The 27,353-nt window shown below is 42.3% G+C and overlaps 1 protein-coding gene across 7 annotated transcripts in view; it reads left to right on the forward strand.

The window, feature by feature from the left end:
- GSK3B (glycogen synthase kinase 3 beta) overlaps window positions 1-27,353 on the forward strand; it is a 121,033-nt gene that overhangs the window by 32,371 nt on the left and 61,309 nt on the right. For 6 of the 7 annotated variants that reach the window (XR_014937560.1, XM_015874838.3, XM_015874814.3 and 3 more), the window contains one exon: window positions 10,971-11,164. Coding sequence is in view for 6 of the 7 variants with exons in the window: in XM_015874838.3 (XP_015730324.1) it covers window positions 10,971-11,164 (194 nt within the window). In the remaining variant the exon portion in view is untranslated. Of the gene's footprint in view, window positions 1-5,499; window positions 5,576-10,970; window positions 11,165-27,353 lie in introns of those variants that run through there. The other variant, XM_015874831.3, reaches the window with a different exon arrangement.

The raw sequence follows: 27,353 nt of genomic DNA on the forward strand, positions 1-27,353 counted from the left end.
TCTGTTTTCTCTTTCCTCAGAGATCAAACGTGTAAGCAAGAAGACTTGTGGCACTGTTGGCAAGACAGCCTCAAGTGTTTTCAAAACCTGTAGAGATTTGACGCAGCAGCACTTGAAAAACCTCAATTTCTGGCTAGGTCTGCAACTCCTGCACAGGCCTAGGTAGAATTTCTCAGCGTTTACTTTCAGGAGGTTTTAGGTCAGTTTTCTACTTACTATTGCTTATTTTCTGCTTCATACCTTTAGAAGCGATACACTTTTAGCCTAGTATGGAGTAGCAGAACTGATTTAGTTCTTTTTATTCTCTAAATGTCATAAATAAGAGGAAGTTTTTTTTTTTAAAACACCCCTGATCTTCTTTCCATGCTACCAGCAAGCTGCCTCTATTTCAGGATTCCAAGCTCCAGCAGTCTTCCTTAACAAACAATTACAGGAACACTGTTGAGAACCTCAGTGGTGTGTTTAGAGCTTTTCTCCCAAAGCCCCATGTGCTGGCAGGAGGGAATCGATTCCCCAGGTGGCTGCTCTCATTCCTACAGAGAGAAATACTCCTTTTGATCGTGGCTTTTCTTTGTGCAGATTCTCATTGTGTAGGATGTTGTTTTAGTAAAATCTGTAAACTACAATAAAATTATGTGAAAACAACTGCTGTGGTTTAAATCACACTATTACTGGCCTCTCACTGAAGGAGAAATTCTTGTTAAAATAGGTTGAGGGTTCTGTATTGTTGTCATGACCAGCACTGAGGCTGTACATGTTCCCCTATGCCTTTATTCCCCACCCATGAAGGGTGTCAGCTCTGAGCAGCTGGTTATTTTCTTGCTCCTCTTTGAGAGCTAAAAGGTAGCAAATAAACACTTTTCATAACCGTCTTCATCTGTCTTTCTGTTGGGATTTTGGCTTCTGTATTAGATTCCTGGCTACCTGTTTCCCACTGTGATTTTATCCTCGGTCTCACTGACACCATAGGTTGGTCTCTGGTTATCTGGTGTTGTTTCCTGGCCTTACAGGGAGTAGTATGATAAGTACATACTGTGTTCCTGTCCTCTGTAGGGTAAACTGGGAGTGTAAGGGTGGCTCCCAAAGCTGCAAATCTTTCCTTTAGATTAATGTAGTTTGCACGACACAGTTATGAAGGGTTTACATCTCAGACCCGAGGGGAAGATTGCAGGTCTTTCAAGAATTCCCCGAAGTTGTGTGCTATTAATTAATCGTTAGCCTTTCAGAGAGGGAAGGTGTAGAACCTCTGCCAGAGCTGGCAAAGCAAGTGTATCAGTGGGTGTCTGGATTGAGTGTCAGCTGTGCTAGAAGTCACCAATGGATGTATTGAGGATCGGCTGTTGAATGGCACGAGCAAGTGTGTAAATACGATCCGTTTGTAACTTGGGGCTCTTCGGTGCCCTGTCAGGGCTCAGTTACAGAGCGGTTATAAGTTATTATGTGTCAGCTGAGCTGCTATAGTCGTCTTTGGCGAACGTTAGCTAAATCATGATCCCTGATGATGTAAGAGGGAGGAATAACTAAAGGGAATTTCAAATGAGAGATCCTAGTACTTTATGGTCTTTGGGGCTTGCCTGGGTCTCTCTGATGGATGTCGTCTGATGCAGCCACAATAATATTGTGCTGTTCCATGTGCTCCCTGTCCTCGCACATCTCATTCTGCTTGTAATCTGTAAGCTCTTTGGGGCAGGAATGACCTGACCAGAGACTATTAAAACAGGCACTGTTGTGATCGCTTTAGTACTCACTGCATAAGCTCTGGAATCACCTTATGGAAATGTAAAGTTGATCTATGGAGCCAAGCAGCGTGTGTGGAGTGGGCTTGTCTGCATGTGTGTGTGTGTGAGGTGGGTGGGCAGAGAGGAGAACAGAGAGAGGACCTGCTAAAAATAGCTGCTAATGTCTGCCAGACTGCTTATGAAACACCACTAGCAGCCACTGCTAAGATTACCTTAATTGTATGTTTCTGTATTTTTTTTTCCAAAGCAGAAGTTTAAGTATAAGCATTCAGGTGAACGCTTTGTTTAGTCATGGGAGAAAGAAATTCTTTCATGTTGTAGGCTGATAGTAAGCTAGTTTTTTTCCCCCTCATTTCGGTGTCCTCACTGTAGCTCAATACAGCTTAGGTCTGTTTGCTGTGCTGGGAGGAGTGTGTGGAGGAAGCTGCCAGAGATGGTGAAGCCAGAAAGGTGTGGGCACTGGCTCACATAGTGGTAGGAAGGAAGGCTTCAGGAAAAAGTGAATATCCCTTTGAATGTGATTGTATGACTTACTGCAGGTGATGACCTGCTAGGACTTGGTGGTGGCCACCTAGCAGCTGGCTGCTGCATTCCCTTCTGCCTCTGTTGGACCCAGAGGAGTCATCTGATGGCCAAAGCGATAGGGTCTGAGCTAACGCAACAGGGCTCTTCCCCTGCTTTTTCTTCCCTGTGGGCTTTATATTGTCAGGGATTGTTCTGAGTTAAGGCTACACTGGGGAAGATGAGCACACTGCAGTGTGAAAGTTGTGCTGTGTTTGCCTTGACTTCCTTAGTTAAGACTTAGCAGCCTGTAGAAAGTAGATACCTTAGATCTACATGTGACCCTGCAGTGAACGTTTAACAAGACTATCACGCGAATGTACTTGAAGCTGAGAAGCGTCTTGTTATTTTTTGAATGCTTGTTTGCAGTCTTCATCGTTAAGCTTTCAAATAGACTAAATTGAACTGCCTCTCTAAAATTGGGGCTTAAAACTCCAGTGGCATTTGGAACGATTGGACTGAAGTGTAGTAAATCTAGATGCTGTTGCTTAGTTAAATGTTATCAGTGGGTAAATAATGGGGCATTATCAACAAGTAAATAATAGGAGAAAAACTGTCCCTGCATCTCTCTGTTCCTTGTGACATACTGACCTCAAAAAGTCATGGAACAGAATGCTTAAGTTATACACTTGCTCTTTCTTTAATAACAAAGCTATTGTACCTTTCTGAGCTGGCACATCTTATTTTATAGCAGCATCATAGCATGTATTACAGTGGCAGTGGCTTACTTCTGCCTCGTATTTACTTCTTCCTCCAGTTTTAAGTTATATCCTGCAGAAGCTTAGCATGTTTTACTTGGAGTTTGTGTGGTCATCTCCGTAGTTCTTTTACATTGGCAGCTTTTGAGATGATAGACATCTAGAAAGCTTCACTAACATTAGGTGCAAGTGGGATGCAAAAAAAATATATATGTACATAGAATTTCCTTTGTTTCTGGGTGTCCAGATAGAAACAAAGGCAACTCTGAATTCAGGATGGAGTGCTTTAAAAACCTGAGTGATCTTTGATTGGCTGTTGCAGCTAAAATTGATCTGTTTTGTCTTTGTGAATTGACACATAATTGATTGCAGCTACAGTCTGGCTATTGTCAATAGAGTCAAAAGAAGGATTGTTGCAGCTTTTTATCATTTATCTATCACTATCTTTTATTTATTATCATTTGTTGATGATTTTTAAACTGAATGTGGATTTTGATTACCATGGAAAGCAGCATATTCTTTATTGAGCCACGATACTCTTCCATGAGGGCCATGGAGAACTATCGAGTTTGCATAATACAATGTAAGTATTGAGTTTTTGTGGCATTCTGAAGATGCGGAGAGATCATCAAGATTGTCCTGTGCAGGCTTTCTTATTTCAAGCCTAGTAGTTGTTGCCCAGCTACATGGTAAGCTTTAGAAGAGATTCCAGTTTGAAATAAGACTCTGTGCTGCAAAAATCAGGCTGGCTTTCAGAGTCTTAAGAAAATTCACGTCTTTGACATTTGACTTCGCTCTAGTTCTGTCCCAGACTCTTGTAATTTCTGTTTCTAATCTTTGCGTGTGATATCCTCACCTATAGATCAGGGTCCTCGTGTGATACCCTCACCTATAGATGAGGGTCCTCGCTGAAATATCTATTCCTTAAATGTGCCTTTTCAGTATAATGCTCATTAAGTTTTGTCTCTTAGACTTAAATTGGTTGGTCTCTTAAAGTCGCATTCAAAGCAATGCATCTTTCTTACCTTTCCTAATGTCTGTGGTGTCTTTCTGAACCTCTGGTGCTTTGAATTGGCACTTATGAATTCTAGTCACCTGAAATAAATACTGTGACTTTTGCATAGATGCATTTGTATCAATGCTCTTTTTTCTCTCTCTTTTCCAAATGAGCCCGCAGTCTGTGCAGAAATGTGGAGCCCAACGATCTATTCTCCACAAGCCATGTTACTATTTCTGTACCACCAAAAGAGCTGGTATGACTTTTGATCTGGAATTATCATCAAAGATATAGGGTCATAGTTACCTGGGTCATCCCATTCGTCTTTTTGATTCTCCTGTATTCTGATTGCTTTCAAAAATCAACGCCATTTCTCAGCCAGCTCTTCTGAAGCCCTTGGACTCAAATTGTGAGATTCTTCTGATCTTACATAACGTCTGATGGCTGTTCTTTTCCTATGGTATTCAGTTTCAGTCAAGATGTCAGATGACATTTCCTGTGCCAAAACCAGTATACCAATATACTGAATGCTTCTGTCTTCTCTGGGGATGATTGACATGTGAGTTTTTGTTTGGTGTTTGTATTGAGCTGTTTTTGAAATACAGGGGTTTTCTTTTGCTAAAGCGAAAGTACTGGAAAAATGTTTCAAGTATTCCATTTGAGACTCCTTACTTGGAGTTTTTCTAATTCTGTTGTAAATTTAAGTCTATCTTCTGCTGTCTCCCAGTATGTAGCGTCTATTCAGTTCCCTGATTAAGGAAAGATACTGCCCAGTAACACACAGTTTAGAAAAACAATAATATTGTATTTTGTCCCCTGTACTCGCTTGTAATTATTAGCTTTTATTGAAATCAAGCTTTCACAAAATTGTGCAGGGAAACCATGTTACTCAGTCGGATTTACCTATCTAGGTATGAGTAGTATAATACTGATGTGATTACAGCACCTGAGGACTTCTAGATCTCTTTCTTCTTTCACTCATCATTAAACAGGTATTTAAGTAGCCGGGAGTTTTGTTCCTTAGACGGACTGCATCATATCATGCAGATGATATTCTTGTGCTTTCTATCAGGACATTCTTGTCATGGAGTATTCAGACCCTTTGAGCTTCTCCATTAGCAATGAGCAAAAATCACCAGTGTGGTTCTGATGGACTCCCATAGCCCCTGGTCACTCATGTCCTATAAGCAGCGGTGGCAGCTGCTGGTTGTAACCTATTGCACTTGGCAAGGGCTGCATGCAGTGGTGTAGTATTTCCATGGAGTAGTGCCTGTTTGAATGTATTGAACGTAAAGCAAATCAAGATGAGAGACCATGGGAAGGGGGATGGTCTACAATATTGACTTAATATTGAGCAATATGTTCATAGGGAATTGGCTCTGAGAGTTAAAACAGATCAATGGAAGTATTTGAATCAAGCGGAGAAAGATAGCTACATGATTGTAGACTCTAGAGAGCATGATTTAGATGTGTGAGGTCTTCTTTTATGTCTAGGGCACCACATGAAACATCTAGTGGGATGACTACTGTGCATGGAAGCAGGGAGAAGTGTACCAGCTGGAGGATGGAAGGAAGTACAGGTAGGTACAGTTAGAAGGAAGGGGAGATTTAAGGAGTTTGTAAATAGCACAAGGAATTGAGGTAGTATTTGAAGTTGGAAGAAAGCAGAAATAGACATCCTATTCTTTGTTTCTGCCCTTCAGAATGTATGAAAGAGAAGGAAAATGGATTATGTGTAGTCGAAAGAGGTAAAGAATCGTAGCTCTCTGTCTATGTGTGCATTAGTGTGCATCTGTACTGCTCAGTCAGAAGTTAAACAGCTGAAGGGATGTAGAGCAGACATAACTTTGGACTTTCTCCAGGCCTATTCATTAGAATGTATAGTGGGAGTTGCGATCAATAGCAGAGGAAGTCTTTCATGGTCTCTGAGGGTTGAAGTGAATTTTACTGACTGACAGCTATGTTGAGTCACTAGCAAAAAGTCTACGTGCAGGACGCTTGCAGCTTTGCGCTGGCAGTAGGAGACTGCAGCTGATGGGGATATTTATATGAGGAAATCCTTGTCCAGTATTGGAATCCATTGTCTTACCTGGGTAAACATCATGTGGTGGTTTTTTTGTTTGTTTGGGTTTTGAGAAGCGTGCATCTGGTTCCTAAAACATGTGATTGTCTCATTGCAGAAGCACCGATCCAGGTTCATTTGGGTTTAACTGGTAAATTGTACCAAAAAATGCAGAACTTAATATGAGGGCTGCTCTGAAAGTAATGCCTCCTGTTTTGTTATGTTGGCACGCAATGTCAGAGGTGGACGTTGGTGAAATGGCAGTAGAGGTTGAACCTTTCATGCTGTTGCTGTGCCACAGATGGCAGCAGAGGGGCAATCTGACAAAATGGCGGCTGACACAGAAGTGCAGATGGAGCAAAGGTGCGGAATTGAAATCCTCCTCATGGAAAAAATTGTGTATGTTGACATATATTGATGCTTGTTGAATGTTGATAGAGCACGGTGAGATAGTGGGTGGTGTGTCTCAGCAGTGACAGCAGCAATGGAAAGCCACATTCCAGACAGCCATGTAGAGTTATCGCACCACAAAAGGAAGAGCATCTTGATCAGCTCATCCACATGAATTGACAGACTGTGATCAGGGATCTGTCTGTGGAGTTCAGTATCTGGTTCAGTGCTTTGGCAACAATGGTGGGCATGTTGGAATATCACAAAGTTTATGCCAGGTAGGTCATATGAACAGAAAGAACGACGTATTCAAGTTTGTCAGGACCTATTGAATGAATATGAGGCTGCAGGTAATGGTTTCCTGGATTGCATTGTTAGCAGTGATGAGATGTGGTGTCAGCACTATGAACCGGAGTCAAAACGTCAATCTGTGGAGTGGTGACGTATGAATTCATCTTGGAAGAAGAAGTTCAAGACACAACCCTCAATGGGTAGAGTGCTGCACACTGCTTTTTGGGATAGGATTTCTTGAAACACAGCCCATCAGCTCTGACCGCTACACTGCCACAGTGACTGAGCTGAAGTATTGGTCACGCGAGAGAAGAAGACAGTCTTTCTCTTGCAAGGTGATAACATCAGGCCCCATACCAATTCAAAGACCAGAAAACATTGCCAATCTCGGCCGGACTGTCCTACCACACCCATTGTATTGTCTGGGTTTGGCACCTTCTGCCTTTCATCTGATAGAGCCAATGAAAGATGGGCTACGTGGGCATCATTTTCCTGGCAGTGGTGCCATTGTAGCAGCTGTTAAAGAGTGGGTCACCTCCACCGTTCAGATACTGACAAATGTGTCATGCAGTCTCATTGCTGGCAAAAATGCACAGCTAATGGTGGTGACTGTGTTAAAAAACAGTGGGTTTTTGGCTGAGAATTTGATGCATGAAATAGTATTATGGCACTCTTTTTATCTGTTGTCCTTTCCTTGGAAATAAATCAGAGCCATTACTTTCAAAGTGACCTCCATGTACTCAGCTGCTTTTTGGGTGCACAAAATTCGATTAATACCTGAGTTTGAAAGGGTAAGTGATCACTGTAAGATAAAATGATGACATGAGCCATGCTAAGAGTTTACTGAGATACTGGAAAACAGAGTTAGAGTTTGCCGTGGTGCTTTAATACTGTCATCTTTGAGAGGAATACATATTTTCTTCCCCAAAACTGACTGACTAACTTACCTAGTGCTCATAATTTGTCCATTGTAGTAATCGTGCTGGAAGGTAGAAAGTGAGTTAGAGACATCAGTGCATTTGGGAATTATAGTGTGTGAGCTTTAGGAGTTGTAATGTTTTGGTGTTTGGTGCTGTCTTCCTTCCTTCCTTGTATTTTCAACTTATCTCATAGACCTTCTGCAATCCAAGGTGTTGAGAACATTGTGCTTACCTCGCCAGTGGGGCCACCAAGTCTGACGGCCTGAAACAAGAGGCAAAACAGATGAGATGAAAACTGTCTCAGCTTCGCGTCGAGACTTGCTGTGATGTGATGTTTCCTGGTGTTTGCTGTTGGGAATCTCAATTTGGAGATAGTGAAGATTGCTGGAGACGGGTGTTTCCTCTCCACCAGCTTTTGTCACACTGGGGCTAAAACCATATTTCCCAGATTGGTTCCAGCAAGCTCATTTATATGCTGTTTGGCTGGCAAGTTAATTCTTGCTGTCCAGACATTAAGAATTGACATACATGCTGAACTGGATATGGGCTTCTGAACAGTGTATACATGAGTAGCAAAACTGGCTTGGGGCTCCTGGATGCTGCTGTGACACAAGCACCTATTATTTGATTGCTTGGAGAAGTAGCGAGATATTTGCTGTTTGAGATCAAAGCTGTCAAAAGCACAGGGTGAATTTTACCTCACGGTAACTTAGCTTCAGATATTCTCTAATGTAGTACAGCTGAAACTCCAGCAGGGTCATATTTGGAAGTCTGGAGTCCTTACCGTGCTTCACTGAAAGAAGGAAATGGAGAGAAATGTCTAGGGGGCTTAATGCTCTGTAACATTCCGGTTAAGGAAACCAAGCAATTCCTTGGCTAGCCAATTATTATCAGTGCTTATATTTTGAAGCCACGAGTATTTTAATGAATTTAGTTGGGAGTTGTTTTTAATTGTATTTAAAGGAGCTCTGGAAAAGCTGCAGTGGAGCCAAGTGAGAAAACTCAGGGCTTGCACTTGTGGTCCAGGATATCCCAAAGAAGCTTCCAGCTCTTAAGAGCGTCCCTTAAGTAGCTCTCCTGAGACCAAGCACTTCGCATTTCAATGGGAGTTGCCAGAGATGAGTTCCCTTCTACCTTTAGAATCTGGTTTTGGGAGGGCTGGGAATGAGCCTCATTCCCAATAATCTCAAAACCCCAACCTTGTGTCCAAGCCTGGAAAAAGAGGTGGGGAAGCATAAAACTCTTTCTCTCTGAGCAGTTGTTTGCCTCCATTTTGCTTTTAGTTGTTTTGCTGCTTTCTCTTCAAAGGTGTAAATCTGCTTCTCACCTGGTGAATATTTTGGAGGAAGGGATCTATATATATCTGCTGTGAATTGTTTGGCAAGTCATCGTCACCCTTTGCAGTAATGTTCTTCTTTTTAAATCTGTTTGTTTCTCGGAGCAGTTGGATGCATAAAAGCAAACAGTTTGTAGAGACTCAAAAGGTAAGAGATGAGTAACAGTTAAAGTGAATTTTTCAGGAGCAAATAATGGCAAACCAACCCACTCATGTGCTGCATTTCTGGATGCAGAAGTAATAGCAGATGTGTGCATCTTGACTTTAGGCATTTTCAAGCTCGTTTTCCCATGAGCAGCCTAGGAAAGTAATGGACTGCTAAAAATCCCCTTAGAGGGGAGCACAGTTGTTGGGTTATTTTATTTGAGTGTAACAGGGGTTCAAGATAAAACAATATATTTACAAGGTTTCTGCAGAGTCTTTCAGCAGGTTTTTGACAATTTTTGTGATAAGTTCTGTGTAGCGTTGTGAAATGGGTCTTGTTATAGTGGTTGCCCAGTACTGGAAGTGTGTGACAAGCTGACAGAATACTGTTAGGAAGCCTTGGATGCAGTTCAGCTGGTTCAAATGCGGACTCTGGTCATGATGAGAACAGCCAGGTGCAGAATGGGAAGGGGACGGTGATTGGCAGGCAGTGGTTCTGCACAGAAGGGTTTGGCACCCAAACACGCTGTGAGTCAACCAGATTCTCACATTGCAAAAGCTGCAAATGCTGTGCCGGGCTGCACAAACAAGTGTGTTGCAAGTGGGGTGCAAGGAGCTGCTAGCATACTGGGCACAGCTCAGGTAAGCTTAAGATCGAGTGTTTGCTTTTGGGTATCATTCCTGAGAGATGTCAGCAGTGGTGGGACAGGTCCCCAAAGAGAAGTACATCTTCAGGGTGGTAATGTCCTCTGCAACAGTCCTTCATGTGTTGGAGTGGGAGGAGGGAAGGTGGGAGGGGATTGAGTTCAGTTTCCATGCCTATGGGGAGTCAAGCTAGTGATATGCCTAACTGCAGTAAAGGTGACCTGAGTTATGGATTAGAAAAAATCTTTCTTGGTGCGTGAGCAGTGAAGGACTGGAAGGGGCTTCCTGAGGTAGCTGTGGAAGGAAGCTTTCTTGGTAAGCAGGCGTGATGGGCATTTTGAGTCTCGTTCATGTAGCGCTGGTGAGCGATTGCTGTTGAACAGCAGATTCCTTCTGGCTTTTCTTGCAGCCTGATTTGATAATGCAACCTGAACCGTCATAACTTAAGGACAACAAATTGTGGTGTGTGCTTGCAGGATGACTAAAACTTTGGTCCTGTTACAAGCGAAATCAGACTTTGAACTTGAGGAAGTACACTGGTGATAAATGGTTCTCGTCATAGGTGATAATGGTTTTGTCTTTTTAGGGGGAAGCAGCTGTGTTACTCAGAGTTGCTGGTTGCTGACAGCTGAAATCCACAACTGCTGCATCTGCACTGAAACACATGCACCCATACAGCTACTTTGAGTCCCGAGCGCATGTTCCTGTCTGTGCTCTGCTGCACAGCATGAAGCATGAAAACAAAATACTTTGTCACGCTGCTGGTTTTTTATTGCCAGATATATACCAGTGTATCCACATGCTGCTCTACTGACAGCTTTGTTTCTTTCCGTTACAGGAGAGAGCGTAGGGAAATACAAGTGACACTGTTTAATGCCACTTGTCTTAACGTGATCCAGAAATAAGTACTTGTTCTGGTCATGCTGCAGATTTTATTGCTGAGTTATTTACGTCTGGAAGGGAATATTTCTTTTAATGATCAAGTTGAAACCTTGTCAGCAGTAAATGTGCGTCAGTAATAAAACACGCTCAATGGCTTTTCTGCCTTTTGACAGTTAAGTTTTTCTTCCTCTCTTATGTTTAAGACGTATGTACCGGTGTAAGTCTTTGCCCTTTTCTATTTCATTCTTATTGGTGATCTTGCTTATGAGCATATTCTGATGATTTTTCTCTCTCCTACTTCCCAGGTGACAAAGATGGCAGCAAGGTGACTACAGTAGTGGCAACTCCTGGACAAGGTCCAGACCGACCACAAGAAGTCAGCTACACGGACACCAAGGTGATTGGAAATGGATCTTTTGGTGTTGTGTATCAAGCCAAACTCTGCGATTCAGGAGAGCTTGTGGCCATTAAGAAAGTCCTGCAGGATAAAAGATTTAAGGTAAGAGTGTGCATGGCTTCAGAATATTCTTTGTGAATGTTATCTTGTTTTCCATTTCTTTTATGGCAGTCTTTTTTATTCTTTTTTTTTTTTTTTTTCCCATTTGTTTTCATTAGAGCATGTAAACACAAAAACATCCAAGACTAAAGATTAAACAGATGTTTTTTGATAAAGGAATATAGTTTAACTTGAAATGAAGTGAGTCACCGCTGTTACTTTTTGCAGTAGTGCAAAACAGGAAGCTAAAAATCCTGATTTTCCTGATTTGATGTTGTGCTGTTCCCTGGTTGCAGACTTGATTCTTGAGACAATGAACCGGGGTAACAGGGGAAAAGTTTGTGTTGTACTTTCTTTTTTCTAGCACAGATTCTTCTCTAGTCATTAGCAATTAAACTGCTGTAAGGAACAGATGCCTTTGGGCTTTGTTCTTGGGCGTTGCCAGCTATAAAGTAGAAGGCTATGCCTGAATGCATTAGAAAGTCCCCAGGCCAAGCAAGAAGGTAACTGAGTACTGAGCCCAGGGCAGTTTGGACTGAGGGAGGGTTAATTCCCTTCATTATCTGATTCATAAATGTGATCTATTCTGATTGTTTGAAGACTAGTGAATCTTGTAAGTAGCCTTCCAAGAAGTTTATCTCTGTGTGATACTTAAACCAAATTAAGGACCATTAGAAACCTCATTACCTGCCCCTGCCCGGTGCTTGGTGTACTTGACTACTTTCTCTTATAGTTGATGGAGCTGCAGATAAGCTCATTCAAGAGTGAATGGTGGCAAAGGTAACAGATTTTACCATCTGAAACGTGGATTTCAGCATCTGGAGGTGAAACCCACAGCTTTCATGATTAGAAAGTGTATGGAGGGTTTGCAGAAGAGGCTTCAAGGGTAATCTTGTTGGCACGAGCTAGATGCAAAAGTTTCTGAGCTTAGGGATTGGAATTTAAAGCATGTTAAAGGAAAACTGACGATTTGAAACTCTTGTAAAAAGTTTTAGAAATACTTCTGAGAGCTGGAGGATGATGTTTTCACCAACTCCTTTGCAGTTCTCATTTGTTTTTCAGTACCACTTCATGTCTAGCTAGCTTCACTGGTTGTGTTTGTAATTCGTGTACTGTTTTAGTAGGAAAACAATCCTTTTGAAGTGTTTTTGGAAGAGTATGTCTTTTCCTTGAGTCTTGAAATTGGTGTTATCACCATCACAGTTATCATATCATAGAGAGAGACATCAGCTAAAGAGTGAAAAGGAAAGAAGTTTCTAAATTACACTAATAGTGCAGCATTGTTTGACTTATAATTGAAGGAGATATTTAAAGTTCTTACATTGTTCTTAGATTTGTCAGATTTATTTCTGGCTTGTATTGTGTGTTAAAGGCAGCACTGGAGAAGCAGTATGGTAGAAGAGCACATTGTAAGAAAGGAAAAGGTAGAGAATAATGGAAGCTCTAAATCTAGCCGTTCCTGGAAGAGTTATTTGATCTCTTCCGCTTTTGGTTGTAGGTGAAAGGCTAGTGTGTTTCCCTTGTCATGTCCTGCTTGGTGGATATCATGAAATCATAGAAATCACTGAAGTTGGAAAAGACCTGTAAGATCATCTAATCCAGCTTTCCGCCTACCCATGAATATTGCTTACCAAAGCATGTCCCTTAGTACCACATCTGCACATTCCTTGAACACCTCCAGGTTCTGTGATGCCTAGTGACACCTCCCCGAGCAGTGTTTTCCAGTGCCTGACCATTCCCTTCTGAGAAGAATTTTTTTTTTTAACATCCAACTCGAACCTCCCCTAGTGCACCTTGAGGCCATTCTCTCCCACCCTATCACTGTTACCTGGGAGAAGAGGCCAACCCTCATCTTGCTACAGCCTCCTTTCATATAGTTGTAGAGAGTGATAAGGGCTACCCTGAGCCTCCTTGTCTCCAGACTTTATAATTGCAGTTCCCTCAGCTACTCCCCATAAGATGTGTGCTCCAGACCTCTCACCAGCTTCATTGCCCTTCTCTGGGCACACTGCATGGCCTCAATGCCTCTCTTATAGCGAGGGACCTAAAACTGACCACAGTGTAGTGTGGCCTCACCAGTGCTGAGTACATGAGAATGGTCACCTCCCTTGTCCTTCTGGCTTCATTGTTTCTGATACCAGCCAGGATGCCATTGGCTTTCTTGACCACCTGGGACACTGTTGGCTCATATTCTGCCAAGTATTGATCAGCATCCCCAGATCCATTTCCTCTGTGCAGCTTTCCAGCCACTCTGACCCAAGCCTGTAGTGCTGGCGTGAGATTGTTGTGACCAAAGTGTAGGACCCAACACTTGGTCTTATTGAACTCTGTTAGCTCAGAGAGGTTGTGGATGCCCTGTCCTTGGGGCTGTTCAAGGTTGGGTTGGATGGGAGCCCTGGGCAAGCTGATCTTAGAGTTGGCAGCCCTGCCTATGGCAGGGGGTTGGAACCTGATGGCCCTTGAGGTCCCTTCTAATCCAAGCCATTCTACGGTTCTGTGGACTTCTTCATTTCATTGGCCTCAACCTGTCGATTCAGCCTGTCCAGACCCTTCTGTAGGACCTTCCTGTTCTGAGGCAGATGAACACCTCTCCGCATCTTGGTGTTTTCTGCAAACCTACTGAGCACTCACTCAGCTTCCTCATCCACATCATCAGTAAAGATGTTGAACAGGACTGACTGTATTACTGACCTCTGGGGAACACCACTTGTGACCAGCCTCCAGCTGGATTTAACTCCATTCACTACTGTATCAGTTCATGCTTTGGACCAAATTCTTAGCTTTTTTTAATCCCACGACTTTGAGGTTATGTTGTCAAAATGACCGTTTGCCCAAGCATTTTCATTTCTTCTCATCAGATGCTTGTAGTTTGAGAGGTCTTTTGTTTGTTTAAATAAACCTGTATTGGACATCTAATTAGAATTAATGCCTTCAATTATTTTTCTTCTTGTATGCCTCTTGTATCACCTGTCTTTGTCTTCAGCTCACTGTTTTATCCTGTAATTCCTAAGAGTAGCCCTCCCCTTCCTTTTTACATTTTGATCTGGAAGTGCATGTTCTGAAGTCTGAAGGCATATGTTCCTGCAGGCTGGGAGAAAGCTTCTGCTTAGACATATTTGGAAGGTGGAGATAAGGTATCTTACATCAAGAATAGTTTACAATTACTTCAGAGTGTGCTGCTCCTTGGGAACATCTGATCTGGGTTGTAAACGTTGGACTGAATATTTTATCAGGGAACTTGGAGTGCCTGTTGCCTGCAGTTTGGTTGCAGTTCAGAAGCAGACCTGCTCTTCAGAGAGCTTGCTTGTGAAGTGCACAGTGGCTGTGCTCTTGCCACCTTAGCATGACCGCCTGGATGCTGTCATCTTAGCTGTGATGACTAGAATTCCCACTTCTCTATCATGAACATGCGCTCTTGCTTTGATACCAGTTAGAGGAAACCCCACCATAGATAGCAAAGGATGGTAGAAGTTAGTTTGCCTGTTCTAAATCAGTTTTCTCACCTTTTGGGGGAAGAGAGCAGCACTTCAATGCACCTGTCTGCACTGGTTGCAGTGCTGGGGTTGCGTCAGGAGAAGAATATTGTATATAAATTAATTTCTGAAGTTCAAATAATCAGTGAAATTTTTAGCTGTGCCTCCAGCTGGTGTCTGCGTATGTCTGTATCGTGACAGATTTAGCTTGAGACATGCCGGATAACTTCTTTGTTGTGTAAAAATGCTTTTAGAAAAGCCAGCAGAAAGCCTTGAAACTTAGAGGACTCAGAAACTTCAGGAGGTCTCAATAGAGTTTGGCCCCTGAGCTCCTCCTGTGTTTTGTGAGTGTGGAGGGTGTTCATTATAAAAACACAGAAAACACACCACAGTTGCTCATTTTTAGATTCCAGGAAGCTGAGATGCATTTATACAGGTTTGAAGCTAACCTGAAAGCTGTTGCCTGAGACAGGAATTACCAGAGAACAGTGTGGTGTTTGTATTGTTTCTTACTTTCCCTTATTATATCTGGTTTCTCCACTGAAGTAGAAGCATTGGTCTATGCCAGAACAAAATAACTGTAAAATCTTTGCTAATGTGTTGAGTACAGCAGTTAATGTGATGGTATGGATAGCTGCAGTGCTGCTACCTCTTCCTACTCTTTGTTGCAGATCAGTTGGTTCTTCAGCTGTGGCACTGCAGTTCTAGCATGGCTGTGTTTTGAACAGGGTCTCAGTGCAATGTAGAATCTCACTGGTTAACAGATTACTGTGAGTCCAAATTCATATCAGGCTTGATAGGTTCCACTCGTGGCTGCTCTCCGTGGCCCATTTCTTGGCGCTCTGTTATCCTCGGCTACTTAGCATAGAGGAGATAGCAGATACGCATTGGAAAATATGCTGCATTTTCTGAGGGCTTCACTCTACTGAGATGGTTGTTAGTGCAGTTGATCTCTCTTGACAGGGGTACACGGTACTCTGATCGAGTTAAAGAAGCTTTTGCTGTGGTCTGAAAGCTCGGGCTGTGGATAGTCCTGCCTGTGGACTGACAAACAAGGGTTTGACAGACAGCCTATTGATAGTGGTTGGGAAGGAAACCCAGCAGGAAAGCTTTTGAGGAAGAGGTATTGTGGTCTCTTCAATGCAGGCTTAGTCTCCCTTTGTCAGGTTCAGTCAGGATGTATAAAGTATCTTCACTTCTTTACTATTTTAGCAAATTTATTTTCCGGACACCTGTTCCCGTGTATTACAGCTTTGCCATGGGAACATTCGGTGTGTAGATGATGGGAAGCCATCCTCCCTGTTGCAAAGTTGAGGTACCTACCATGTAGAGCTCTGTCTCACTCTGTATATGCCCGAGCTGCCGGTCTTTCAGGCACTTGATGTCGAGGAAGGACATTACACCCTTTTACAGAAGGAAGTGAGAGATAATCACACAGGCTTAGAATAAACACTGTCTTTGTCTTCAGGCAGTGCTTGGGGTCTGAAATTAAGAGTGAAATATAATATAGAGGTTAGACCTGCTCTGTTGTATTGATGATCCTCTTTCTCGGTGGCCTTGTGTCATATGCCTGGGTGCCCACAAAAAACATAACTTACTATTGTTAATGTACGGTTGTATGAGCTAATCTAGCTCTCTCAGATCACTTTCTAGTGACTGGTGAATATTCAAACCATAAACTGAAGGCCTTCTTTCCAAATAGTGTTTTCATAATTTATTCTGTCTCATTTCCAAGGACTTCCCAGTTCGATCTGGAAGCATCCATGGGATGGAAATCACAAAGGATAGACACGATGATGAGAGATAATAACGTTTTAACACCTCTCTCCTAAGTCTTTGAGGGCTTTCACATCTTAGCTACTTTGAAGATCTGAGGGCTAATGAATCACTGTTCAGAAGACCATTACAGAGGTGGCTCTATTAGAAGGATGCCTTAATTTTATTGTTAAATAACTAGAAGGAGCACCCTCAACAACACTTCTCTCTTCTGGCTACTTCGATGTAATGCATTATGCTTGTAATGCAAGGGGAGAAGAAAGCTGCTAATATTTTCCTGTGACATTAGCCAATATTAATAACTTCTGTAAAACAAGCAGAAAGAAGATTATTCAGCTCGACCGGAAGTCTTTTCAAAACTATCCCTTCCTATTTCTATGTGAAGAGTTGCAGTCCCTCTTAAAAACTAGGGCCGTCAGATACGATTTGCAGTATCAGAGACGCTTGGGTGCATGCAGGTTCAGGATATTTTTCCATGTTCTGATGAGCTCAAGGGCTGCGTTCTGTTTGAGAGGCTTTCTTCAAGTCTGTACTTTGTTGTATGGAGGCCAAATTTGTAGCTATGATCCAGCTTAGTTTAGCCTGCTTAGCAGAGATGTTTACTAAGATAATAGCATTTCTTACAGCACTATTTGATCTGTCTCTTGAAAGAGAGAGCGAATATCTAAGTGAATTCTGCCATTTGGCTTTTGCTGTGGTTGCATTGCTTTCTTGTTCTCATCGTGCTGAAGAGTCTGGATAGACATCTAAATTCTTACTCTAAACCTCGTATTTCATTCAGTTTCCCAGTTTTCACAAGAACTCGGTATAGCTAACAAAACCAAAAGTCTGTGTGTACCTTTGATTTGGCAAGTTTTGATGCTGCAAGTGTGCTGCTGGACTGAAAACTATAGCTTTGAGGATGCAGACCTGTCCTTTGTGTGTCCACTGACTCAAAAAGAGAACCATTCGAGGTATTGGCTTTTGATAGTCTTTTGCCTCGACAGTCCAGATGGTTTACGTAGCTGCTGTGGTAATGATTATGGTTTTGTTGTTGTCTCTCGTGTCTACCAAAGGAGGTTATTCTGTAAGTCTGCTGTTAATGAAAAATGTGAAATATATATTACACATAAACATACATACATATTTGTATATTTGGATTTCATATATGCACACACATACATATCCATATATAGAATCTCAAATTAAGCTGAAGGCTTCTTTGAGGCAGGTTTAAAAAAAAACAAACATTAATGTGTTTGCAATGCTATTCTGAAACCATGAGACTGAGAGCAGAGATTAAAGTTTAGAAGAATTCCACACACATGAAGGTATGGAAATGTGTACTTTCAGGAACAGAAATAGCTGTAACTCTGCCACATAGTGACAGCATACTGTAGCTATTCGACTGCAGTTGAAGATGCTTCAAAATGCCTGATGCTGCTCACATTAAATTTCATTTTCCAGGATGCTTTCCTTTGTCCTTTCCAGCTATGGTGTTTAAGAGCCTGAGAAGGAATGATATAGAAAAAACAAAACTGAGTGCAGTAGGGATAAGCTGTTCTTCATTCCTACTTGTAAATCCCGCAGCTGTTTTTGCTGGGACACACCTGGGAGGGGGCCTTGCTTATACTATATGTTCCTAGATCTGAGTAGCCACAGTGAAAGGTGACTTGAAAACTTCCTAGGATTTGAGTGCTGGGCTGCTGTTCAAAAGCAGTTGTAAAATATGCACATCCTCTGTGTTTTTATGGAAAAGGTCTGTGATAGCCTTCAGAACTGCTGTTGTGAGTGCTCACATCTTTCCTTCTGGAGCTCAGCAATTTAGTGATTCATTGCTGCTTAAGGTCATATATAAATTTGAAGCTAATTTTTTTTCCGTCTTGTAGTTCTAGTTAAGACAGAGGCAGAGAGCAGGCACGCCTAATGCTCCTGAGAGCTGGCTTTTGTACTGAGCTCAGGTATTAAAGTGGATATGGGGTGGAAATGGTGTCCCATTGGGAATCTTCTACACCTGTCTCCCAGTTGAGAAGAAAAGCATTTTGCAGTATATAAATAGAGGATTAGCTGGTCTTTGTTGAGATCAAAATGGTGCTTTTGAGGCTGCTTAGAAGCTTGGTGCATACAGTTACTTCAAGGCTTTTTGCTGTACCTTTGTGTGTTCTCTCTTAGAAGTGCACAGCATGAGGTTGCCTGCCCACAGCAGATTTAGCTGAAGCGCTTTTACATCTAGCAGCGTTACGTACCTGTGCCTCTCACTTGCTGACTTCCTCTCTTATTTGATTAAATTATGCTTGATGCAGCGTGCCGTTCTTAAGGTGTGTTTGGAGTATGCTGTCAGGTATTTGTCTTCATTTTTTGCCATTTTTAACTTAAAAATATTTGGCTGCTATCTCAGGCTACATCAAATGGCGTGTCCCTTTTGAATCTGGTACTTGCTTCTCATTCAGGTATTCTACTGTGATAACTATGCTTTGGGGGATGAAAAAGTGGTAGCTAATGAAGTGTTAAGGGACAGGAAGGGTGGAACAGACCCACCTGCTGCTCAGTAGAGGTTTCCCAGAGTAAGGCCAAGAGACGGATCTGCTCAAACATGGTGTTTCCAGACCCGAGCTGTGCCCTCCGGTGCCGTCTGCTTAGCTCAGCCCTCTCAGCTTCATTTAAAACCTTGCAAATGAGCTGGCTTTATCCCCAGCTCCCTTCTTGAAGAGAAATACCTCAAGTTCAGCGAGCAAAATGAGGAAGGCTACGGGACATGCAGAAATCAGAATAATTTTTGATTTGCTGGTTTGTTTTCTTGAGTAGATCTGATGTTTTCAAATCAACTGGTGTGCTCCTAGGAAGCTTTCAGAGCTGCGTAGCTGGTGTTTCCCTTGCTACTGAAGGCAATATGCAGTGCCTACTTCTGCTCTGAGAAGTAGTACAGGGATGTGAGACAATAATGAAAGCAAGCTATTTTTTGTTAAGCCTCCGTAGTGCAGAGAAAAGGACCTTCAGCCTCTGTAGGGCATATTCTGGAATTAGCAGCAGTGCTGGTTTTTCCTGTGGTTTAGATGCTTCCTGTTCCTGGGTAGAACTGAAGATGAGATGCAAGTGCCCGAATTGTTTTTAGTCTGCTCCATAGAGGGAATCCTTTTCCCGCTATTTCACAAAGCACTTAAAAAAGAAAAATAAACAAGCAAAGTGTTTGGTTTGGTGGCCTTCTGAGTTCATTCCCTCGTGTTCTTTTAATCCGCACTGTGCAGTGAAGTTTGGCAAAACTAAATTTAAGGATGCGAGAAACAGCGAGGATTTACTGGATGGACTTAACTCCTATATGATCTTCTGCAGGAAGTAAAACTGGATCTGAATTTTATTTGAGTGACTTCATAAGAGTTGTATCATGCGATAACTCCCAGAAAAAAAAAAAGAAGTACATTGGAAAGATGATATGTTCCATCTAAGGAAAATATTTACGGTGCTCAGTGTCATGGTTTTATATTGATGCTTGTTTTAAAGTCTAACAAATGATGCTGCAAATCCAGAGCTTATCCCAAACTTATACTACTTTTTTGGGCAGGAGCAGGGAGGGCACCTACTTAAAATCAGGTTCTGCTTCTTTAGAGTGAGATGTGACGAACTCTTAACTCAGGAGAATGCAGTCTCCTTTCTTCAGGGTGGGTTTCTGATTCTGTGGTGCCTGGAAGAGTGAACTGGGATGAGTAATCAAGGCTCCTCTATGTGTCATGATGCAAATACCTGCACCGTGTACATCTGTGTCCCAGAGTTTGAAGCCCTGCCTAATTGTTACCGACCCAACAAAGGTGTTCATTCCACTTGTCGGTTTGTGATGTTCCTTTGAAAGTCCCCAGCCATAGTGATTAGAGCGCTTAGTACTAAGCTAAACAGTCAAAATACTAACAGCCAGCCTGAGTCATTGAAGCATAACAATGCATATGTAATAGAACAGCTGGATCTAATTTTGTTTTTTTTTTTTTAATTCGAGGGGCATTCTGATGTCAGAGAGCTAGATTGTATTTCCCTTCTTGTTTTTTCCTTAAATTCTGCCAAATGAGGATGAAGCTGGATCTTAAAAAGACATCAAGTCAAATATTCTGCCTGTTTCTGTGCTATTGTGCTGTTCATATGAAGATGTCTGCAGATCTGTTGATCAGTCTGAGTTTGCAGGCCCTTGTGCATTCATCTAAGTTTAATGGCACCAGAAAAATGACTCATAAAGGTTGTAGCAAGTTTTTTGGACTTGAGAACAGGCATCTCATTTATACCGGATGACTGTAGCAGTGCAAGAATGCTGACTGGTTGTAAATTAAATCATTTGTTGCAGGCTACTTAGTCCCTGAAAGGGGACAGTACAGCTTTAGCTGCTTCTCTGGAGGTTTTGGCAGGGCAGACGTGCTTCCTGAGTTCCAATCTGTGCTGTTCATGGGGAATTTTTTTCTCCTTCCACACTTGCCTGAACTTGATAAGGCACCTTCATGGGGAAGTTTGGTTTTCGTGGTGAATTCTAGAGGAAGTTTAAAGAAGATGCAGTTCTGACTTCCCTTAGTGTTAATACCAAGTGTGGAAGTTGGCACTTTGAAGTTTTCTGCTTCAAAACCCAGTGCACGGGGTAGGAAGTGTTAGGAAAGTTCAGTTCAGTGTGGTACGTGGATGTGTCTGTATTTGCTTTCTGACCTTGAGCAACTGTATGAGCGCGTTCAGACCAAGCCTTAGTGTTTTTCTTTATGTTGCTTTGCTGGATGTCTTTATAGTAAGCAAATCTGAGTTATCATATTAAAGATTATAAGAGCTGGTCATTTTTAGTCGAGGGAGTGACATTAAACTTCTGTTGTTTTAAAAACATGTATATGATAGTTATAGACTATATTCTTCTGTTAGTGCAACATCACAGTAAACTGTACCTACATGTCTATGAGAGCTGTGGCTCCCTTGCTTACACAAGGGTTATTAATGCAACTCGCTTGTCATTTGGGTACCTGCGAAAAGCATGAGAGCATATGAAATAAAAACGCTCTTTCCCCAGCATACTAGAAACCACTGGGGATGATTGAAGTCAGCGTTCGAAGAGCCAGAGCAAATAGTCATGGGCTTGATACAGTGCGTGCTTTTTCTCTTTTTTTTTAACCAAAAAGTCAACACAGGTTGGGACAGGACAGAAAAGGACGTGGTTTGCAAATAACATAACTGATTTCCTGATAGGTGGTGACTCTGCATCTGTAGCTGTGAGTAACAGGTATAAAGGTTATCTACGGCTTTTTGGTAAGGCTAACAGATCAGAAGAGGAAGGAGAATGAGACATAGGAAAACTAGGGCAAACCCGGGGGTTGCCTGTTGTGTTGGAGGCACAGCAGAGCCACTGCACTCATTGAGCAATTTGTGGTAGCATGAAGGCCAGCAATTAAGGAAGGATAAACAGTGCAAGGCCTCCTGGTTTGGGCTCTTCTGATGAGTGGCTCTGGAAAGGGTCCGCCTTGCTAGTGGGAACATCCTGTACTTAGTGCACATGCAAGGCACTGTGTGCAGGTAGAAGTAAGTCCCCTCCTGGCGAAGCACTGAGATGTGGCATCCTGTTCTACTGGCTTGTCTGCATGGGTAATAAGGCCGTAGGTGACTTTTTGAGTTGCTTTCAAAGGTCATTAATTTCAAGTGAGATTTCTGAATTCAGCTGTCCTCCCAAACTCTTGCAATCTTAACTTACCTTTAGAGTCTATTCGAATTAAATTGGCCTGAATGTCAGTATAACTCCAGATATGGTGGCTGTGTCTTAATCTGTTGTTCTGTGCTGTAAATACCAGAACGCATTGGTAGCAGCACTGTCTTGCCTACATAGGCAAGCAGTGTTGTGTCTGAAGCACAAAGTTACTTTGATATTTTATGCTGAAGTCACTTTGAATGCAGAAGAGTTTCAAGACCCTTCTTTACATGAAGTCTCCCCCAAAATGTGGAAAGTATTGTTCAGTGTGCAGGGATGGGATGAGGAAGTGAACAGGGGAGCAATCCTGTTGAAACACAAGGCACCTGGTAGTATTTCTCTGCATCTTTGATGAATGTGTTACTACTTAACAGTAAGGTAAGCAGGGGCTATCCTCAGAACTTTCTTTCTAAAAGTAAATTTGCAAATCTTGTTCCTGTGACACTTGATCTGGGTAGTTAAAGAAGTGGAGCTGCTGGCATTTGATCTTTGGTCTCGTCAATTCAGATAACCAGAGGCTTTTATATAGCGTGTTCATTCTTGAGTTTTGTGCAACTCCAACTCCTAGGAGATAAGGTACTGTAAAGTACAAGATACTTTCAACTTCTTAAGACTGGTTTAAATTCTTACTTGCTAGGCAGACTTATTGCTTACTACATTTTGTATCATACTTCTCCAGTTCTAACATACAACTTATAAACATTCCAGGAAATAGAATAAAGCAAAATCTGAGAGGGGTTTTGAAACAAGTTTCGTTTACATTAGCTTGTAGTAATTTTTGGGAGGTCAATTCTTAAATCTTTCAAAACTTTCAGAATTGTATTTTAAAACGTTCCAGAGGAATTCACAAAATGTTATGGAGTAAGTTTGATATTTCTAGCTCGTAAAGCTGTCAGTGGAAAGCATTCAGTACAGAAATGGGCAGTAGAACTCATGTGATAAGTTGTTTAAGCTTTCTTCTTGTGCAGTTGAATCAGTTAGGGAGAAATTCCAGCTTCTCAGTAACAGCACAGAGTCCATCTGGGCTCATAGATTTTCCTTTCTGCACAACAACCCTGCTTGATTATCGATAAAATTGTGTTGTTTCTGAGTTTAGGAGGAGGGAGATAACGTGAGAGGTGGGCTCATGCAAGTCCCATTGCTCTACCTATGTTAGTATTTCAGGCTGGCTTTGAATATAGCTGGTTTTCAGAAAGATGTTGAAACTTGTGTGCATCCTTTTTGGTCAGTGCTATGTAGGAAACCTGGACAGTGCTTTCTGTATCCAGAAATCTTCATTGCTTTTGGTAACAGTAGACTGATGACTTAAGGACTTAATTCTTAGCATTTCAGTTCTTCTGAGTTCATCAGTTTATTCACTGCAGGGCTTTTCCCTTTTGTAACCAATGACGTGAGGGCCCTGAAGATGAGCCTTCATTACCTGGCACAGTGCATCTCTGTGGCAGCCCAATACTGTAACTGCATCCTGGGGAAGCTGGGTGCTCTGCAGAAAGAACTGTGAGGTTGGCGGACTATCAGTTGTTGAGGCTTTTATATTTTATGACTGCACTTTCTTAAAATAGCTAACAGGCTTAATATGGGAGGTTAAACTTGGATATCTTTAGGTTTTAGGGTCCCAGGTGGCTTATGAACTTCTTGCAGTCTTAGAAGCATCTGATGATAACTGCTGTTGAGATACCACATGATGCAGTGCCCAAGAGGCCAAGTTTTCTTGGCTTTCTTAGAACCTTGGATTCAGCAGTTTTATTTCTTTTTTTGTGACAGAATTACGTGGTAATTCTCATTTGATTTTCAGAAATGAGGTAGAGACCGTGACGCTCCTGAAACTACTCCTGTCTTATACAGTGACAGTGCCACTATGGCTAATTCCCAACTACAGCTTCAGCTTTTTACTTTGCCTTTCTTGTCAGCGTGGTGGTCTCACACTGATGCCATTGGCAACCAGATGTACGAATTGATCTCAAAGCTCTGTGCTGTGTGCTTTGGACTCTGAGGCAGACTGTGTGACACAGTGCTCACTTATGTCCTGGCTTCAGGGGCATAAGCCTGGGCCACAAGACACGGCAGATGGCTGGGTCTGGGGTGCTGTGACTGCAGGCCACAGCTGGCTGCCTGTCACTGCAAAGTGCTTCTGAAACCCTAAGTTTTCTAAGTTTTCCCCATTTTTGGGGAAAGAAAAAAGTAACTGCTGGAAGTGTGCTGGTGCTGACTAAGGGAAAAACTCCTAAGTCAGAAGTCTGAGAGCCCATTTTAGCAACTGTGAGCACTAACTCATCTGGTAAGTTTGTAGAGGATTTGTACTGCGGTATGGTTGGCTTTCCCTTTTTAAGTGGTAGATTTCTTGCATCTAGCAAAAGATCAACCAGTGACATTGTTTTGCAGCTGTTGCCTTTTAGTATAAAAATACATACTTGAGGGAGCTTGAATTGTTTTAATATGAGGCTACAAAGAACTGGTTTTGAAACACATGTGGCTACCATCTGAAATTCAGTAGGACGTAGAATTTCTTAGGCATGCCTATCTCAGACTCAGCATTTGCACGTGGAGGTTCTAAAATGTAGCGGTAACTAATAAATGCAGTCATTTGCTGATGACAAACTTGCTACCCTGCATTCCCCACCCCTCAGAGCAGGAGCTGCCCAGTCTCTCTTTGAGTTCAGCAGTGAAAGGTTAACCTTTTAAAAGCTCAGTCATCTGGGAGCTCATTATTACGACTTGTACTTCTGAAAGTTTTAATTATTGTTGGCAAATAATCATCTGAAGGCAGCTAATTTCACTCACCAGCTATGCTCCCTCCTTATTCTCTGCTTGATTTTCACCCCTGGTTTCTCTTTCTTGTGTCCTTAAGTTTGGATGCTTCCATCAAGTTCTTAGGGAGGCAGATATTTTCATCTGGATTAAAATGAAAGCCCCTAATGACTACTAATATTAGATATCTTCTGTTAATGTAGAAGTAGTCTGAGGTGAAGGACAAATAAACATTGGAGGCAGCGCTGACCTGTACCCTAAAAAAAAAATCACAAAAGAAAAGTGAAAATAGATTTTGTTAGACTTGAGGATGAGAGGTTTTTTTCTTTTGAAAGTCCTTTGACATCTGCTTGCATGAAACATCTGCTGCGTCATATGTAAGAAGAGAAGGCCAAGAGTAATAAAGCATTTCATTAATGTTTAATAGCACAGCGATTAGCGATTCAGCGAATGTCTGTGCCCATGGGAGATTGGAACTTATTTGATTAATAGATTAATTGCAACCTGTTCCGGTTGTAATTGCAGGTGTAACTTTCTACGGGTGTTGCAGATTCACTCGCACTGATGTTATAGGCATGCTTACACTTTGTTTCCTAGCTTGAAGAGCTGGAAATCAAAATAGGAGAAAAATCCATACAGCGAATTTCTGAAAGGAAAATGATTTTTGCTCTCAGAGTTTTTCAACAGAGATCTTCTGTGCTACCTCTGAGAAAGAATGCCTATTATCTCTGAAAGCACAGGGCTGCCTTCTAGAAACTACTTTTTCTTTCAATTATTATCTTTCCTGCACTTTCTTATTTCAGTGTCGTAATGGACTTTAACCATCTCTCTGAATTTCACAGCTAGTTCCATTTTTTTCCAACTTTTATCCTGGGCGTGCTGTAATTCCTGCTGCTTCTGGCCTCACCCTTGGCAGAGCACGGTAGATGCTGCAGGACTGAGATTGAGAACTAAGCAGTTCATCAGGTCACAGGCTTTGGAACAACCACTTGAAAATGATTAATTGAATTTCAGGTTGTGGTTTGAAAGAGACATGAGGCTGTAAATCAGTTTCTGTTCCAAGTTTGGTCTCGAGCTTCCTGAGAGCTGGCAGGAATCTAGAAATGGTATTAAGTCTCTGAGAGGCTCTCAAGCTCACTTCCATTCAAAGAGACCATGGTGAGCTAACGAAGAATTTGATTTCTTCCCTTCAGTTAACCACTGAGATGTGGGGAGGAAGTGAAAGAAGAGACAAGATTTTTCTTCTGTTCCCCCAAGGGACTAGAGCTTGTCGTGTGCTCTCTTAAAAATAAGCTGTTTGTCTTTCCAGCTGCAGAAACAAGTGTATCGTAGCTGTATGAAGCCTAAGTTTTCTGTCTAGGGACTGTGCCCTGCATTGGCAAGAGCAGGCTGGAGCAGGTTACATAAAATGGCGCTGTATGGGTTAACAGGTAGGTGGCCCATTTGTAAGAAGGGGCACGATGCCTGAGTTTTTCAGTAAATGCCCACACAGGGTGAAAGTAAGGCGTGCTTTAGTGTCTCTATTTTCTATCCAGCATACCTTTCTGACAGCTTTCACTGCTGCGTGGTGGAGGTGTAACCTGCCTAGCTTTCCAGGGGTTAAAGAAAACTAGCCCATATTCAAGGCAGTCTCGTGCCAAACTGATGCTTTTTACCCTGCTCTGTACCCATGGCACGGCTGAAGGTCGCTGCACTCAGTAATAATTTTTGACTAGAATAGAGCTGACACACGCGGTTTGTGCTCTGACTCTTCCTGGGTGTTCTGCATTAACAGCTCTCAGGCCAGCGTTCAGAAGCGTTGTGCTCCGCTGCCTTGCTGTGCGTCTCCATCTTCTGTCACTTCGGGATCTTAACCACCAGATTTTTGCATGAGGACAAAGAGTGGAAAGTTTGGCAGCATTGTGGAATTTGGTGGGGAAAGGAAGCCTGCATTCCTTGCGGTTGTGTGGTGACAAAGCATGCTGCGACTGCACTGCAGACAGATGTGCACAAGTATTCTGTATCTTGGGTCCCTTCGTTCACGCTTCTTTCACAGAGTGGGTTTGTTATCCTCCTGTTGCATGGGTGCTCAACATTTAGCTTTTCCCTTCTGCGAAAGGCTGGAATTTCTCTGAATGGCCAGGAGAGGTGCAAGGGAAGGACTATGCCTGTATAGGGTGATGGTATAGAAAGCAACAGCTTCACGTTTATGCTGTAAGCCGCTGGTTGCTATCACTGATGCCTTTTTTTTCCCTCAGGGAAGCCATGAATGCTAACAGTGTGCTAATGAGTATGATAGCTGTCTCTAGGCCTTTTAGGATTAAAGGAATCACAGCATTTTACAATCAAAATCCTCCAAGCTGCACATGCATGCTGTCCATCAGTAGGGACTGGAGCAGGATGCAGCATCTGAACTTTCTGACCCCACACGTTAAGCCAGCAGAGCTGCGAGTGTTTTGCAGTCACTGATGGACTAGCGCTAACTGGGTAATGGTGGCTGTTGGAAGAGGGTTTCTTTGTAACCTAGATCCATCCATGCTGGAAA

The sequence above is a fragment of the Coturnix japonica genome, chromosome 1 (assembly GCF_054131305.1).
Source record: "Coturnix japonica strain WE chromosome 1, WE-NBRP24, whole genome shotgun sequence".
In the NCBI taxonomy this organism is placed as follows: Eukaryota; Metazoa; Chordata; class Aves; order Galliformes; family Phasianidae; genus Coturnix; species Coturnix japonica.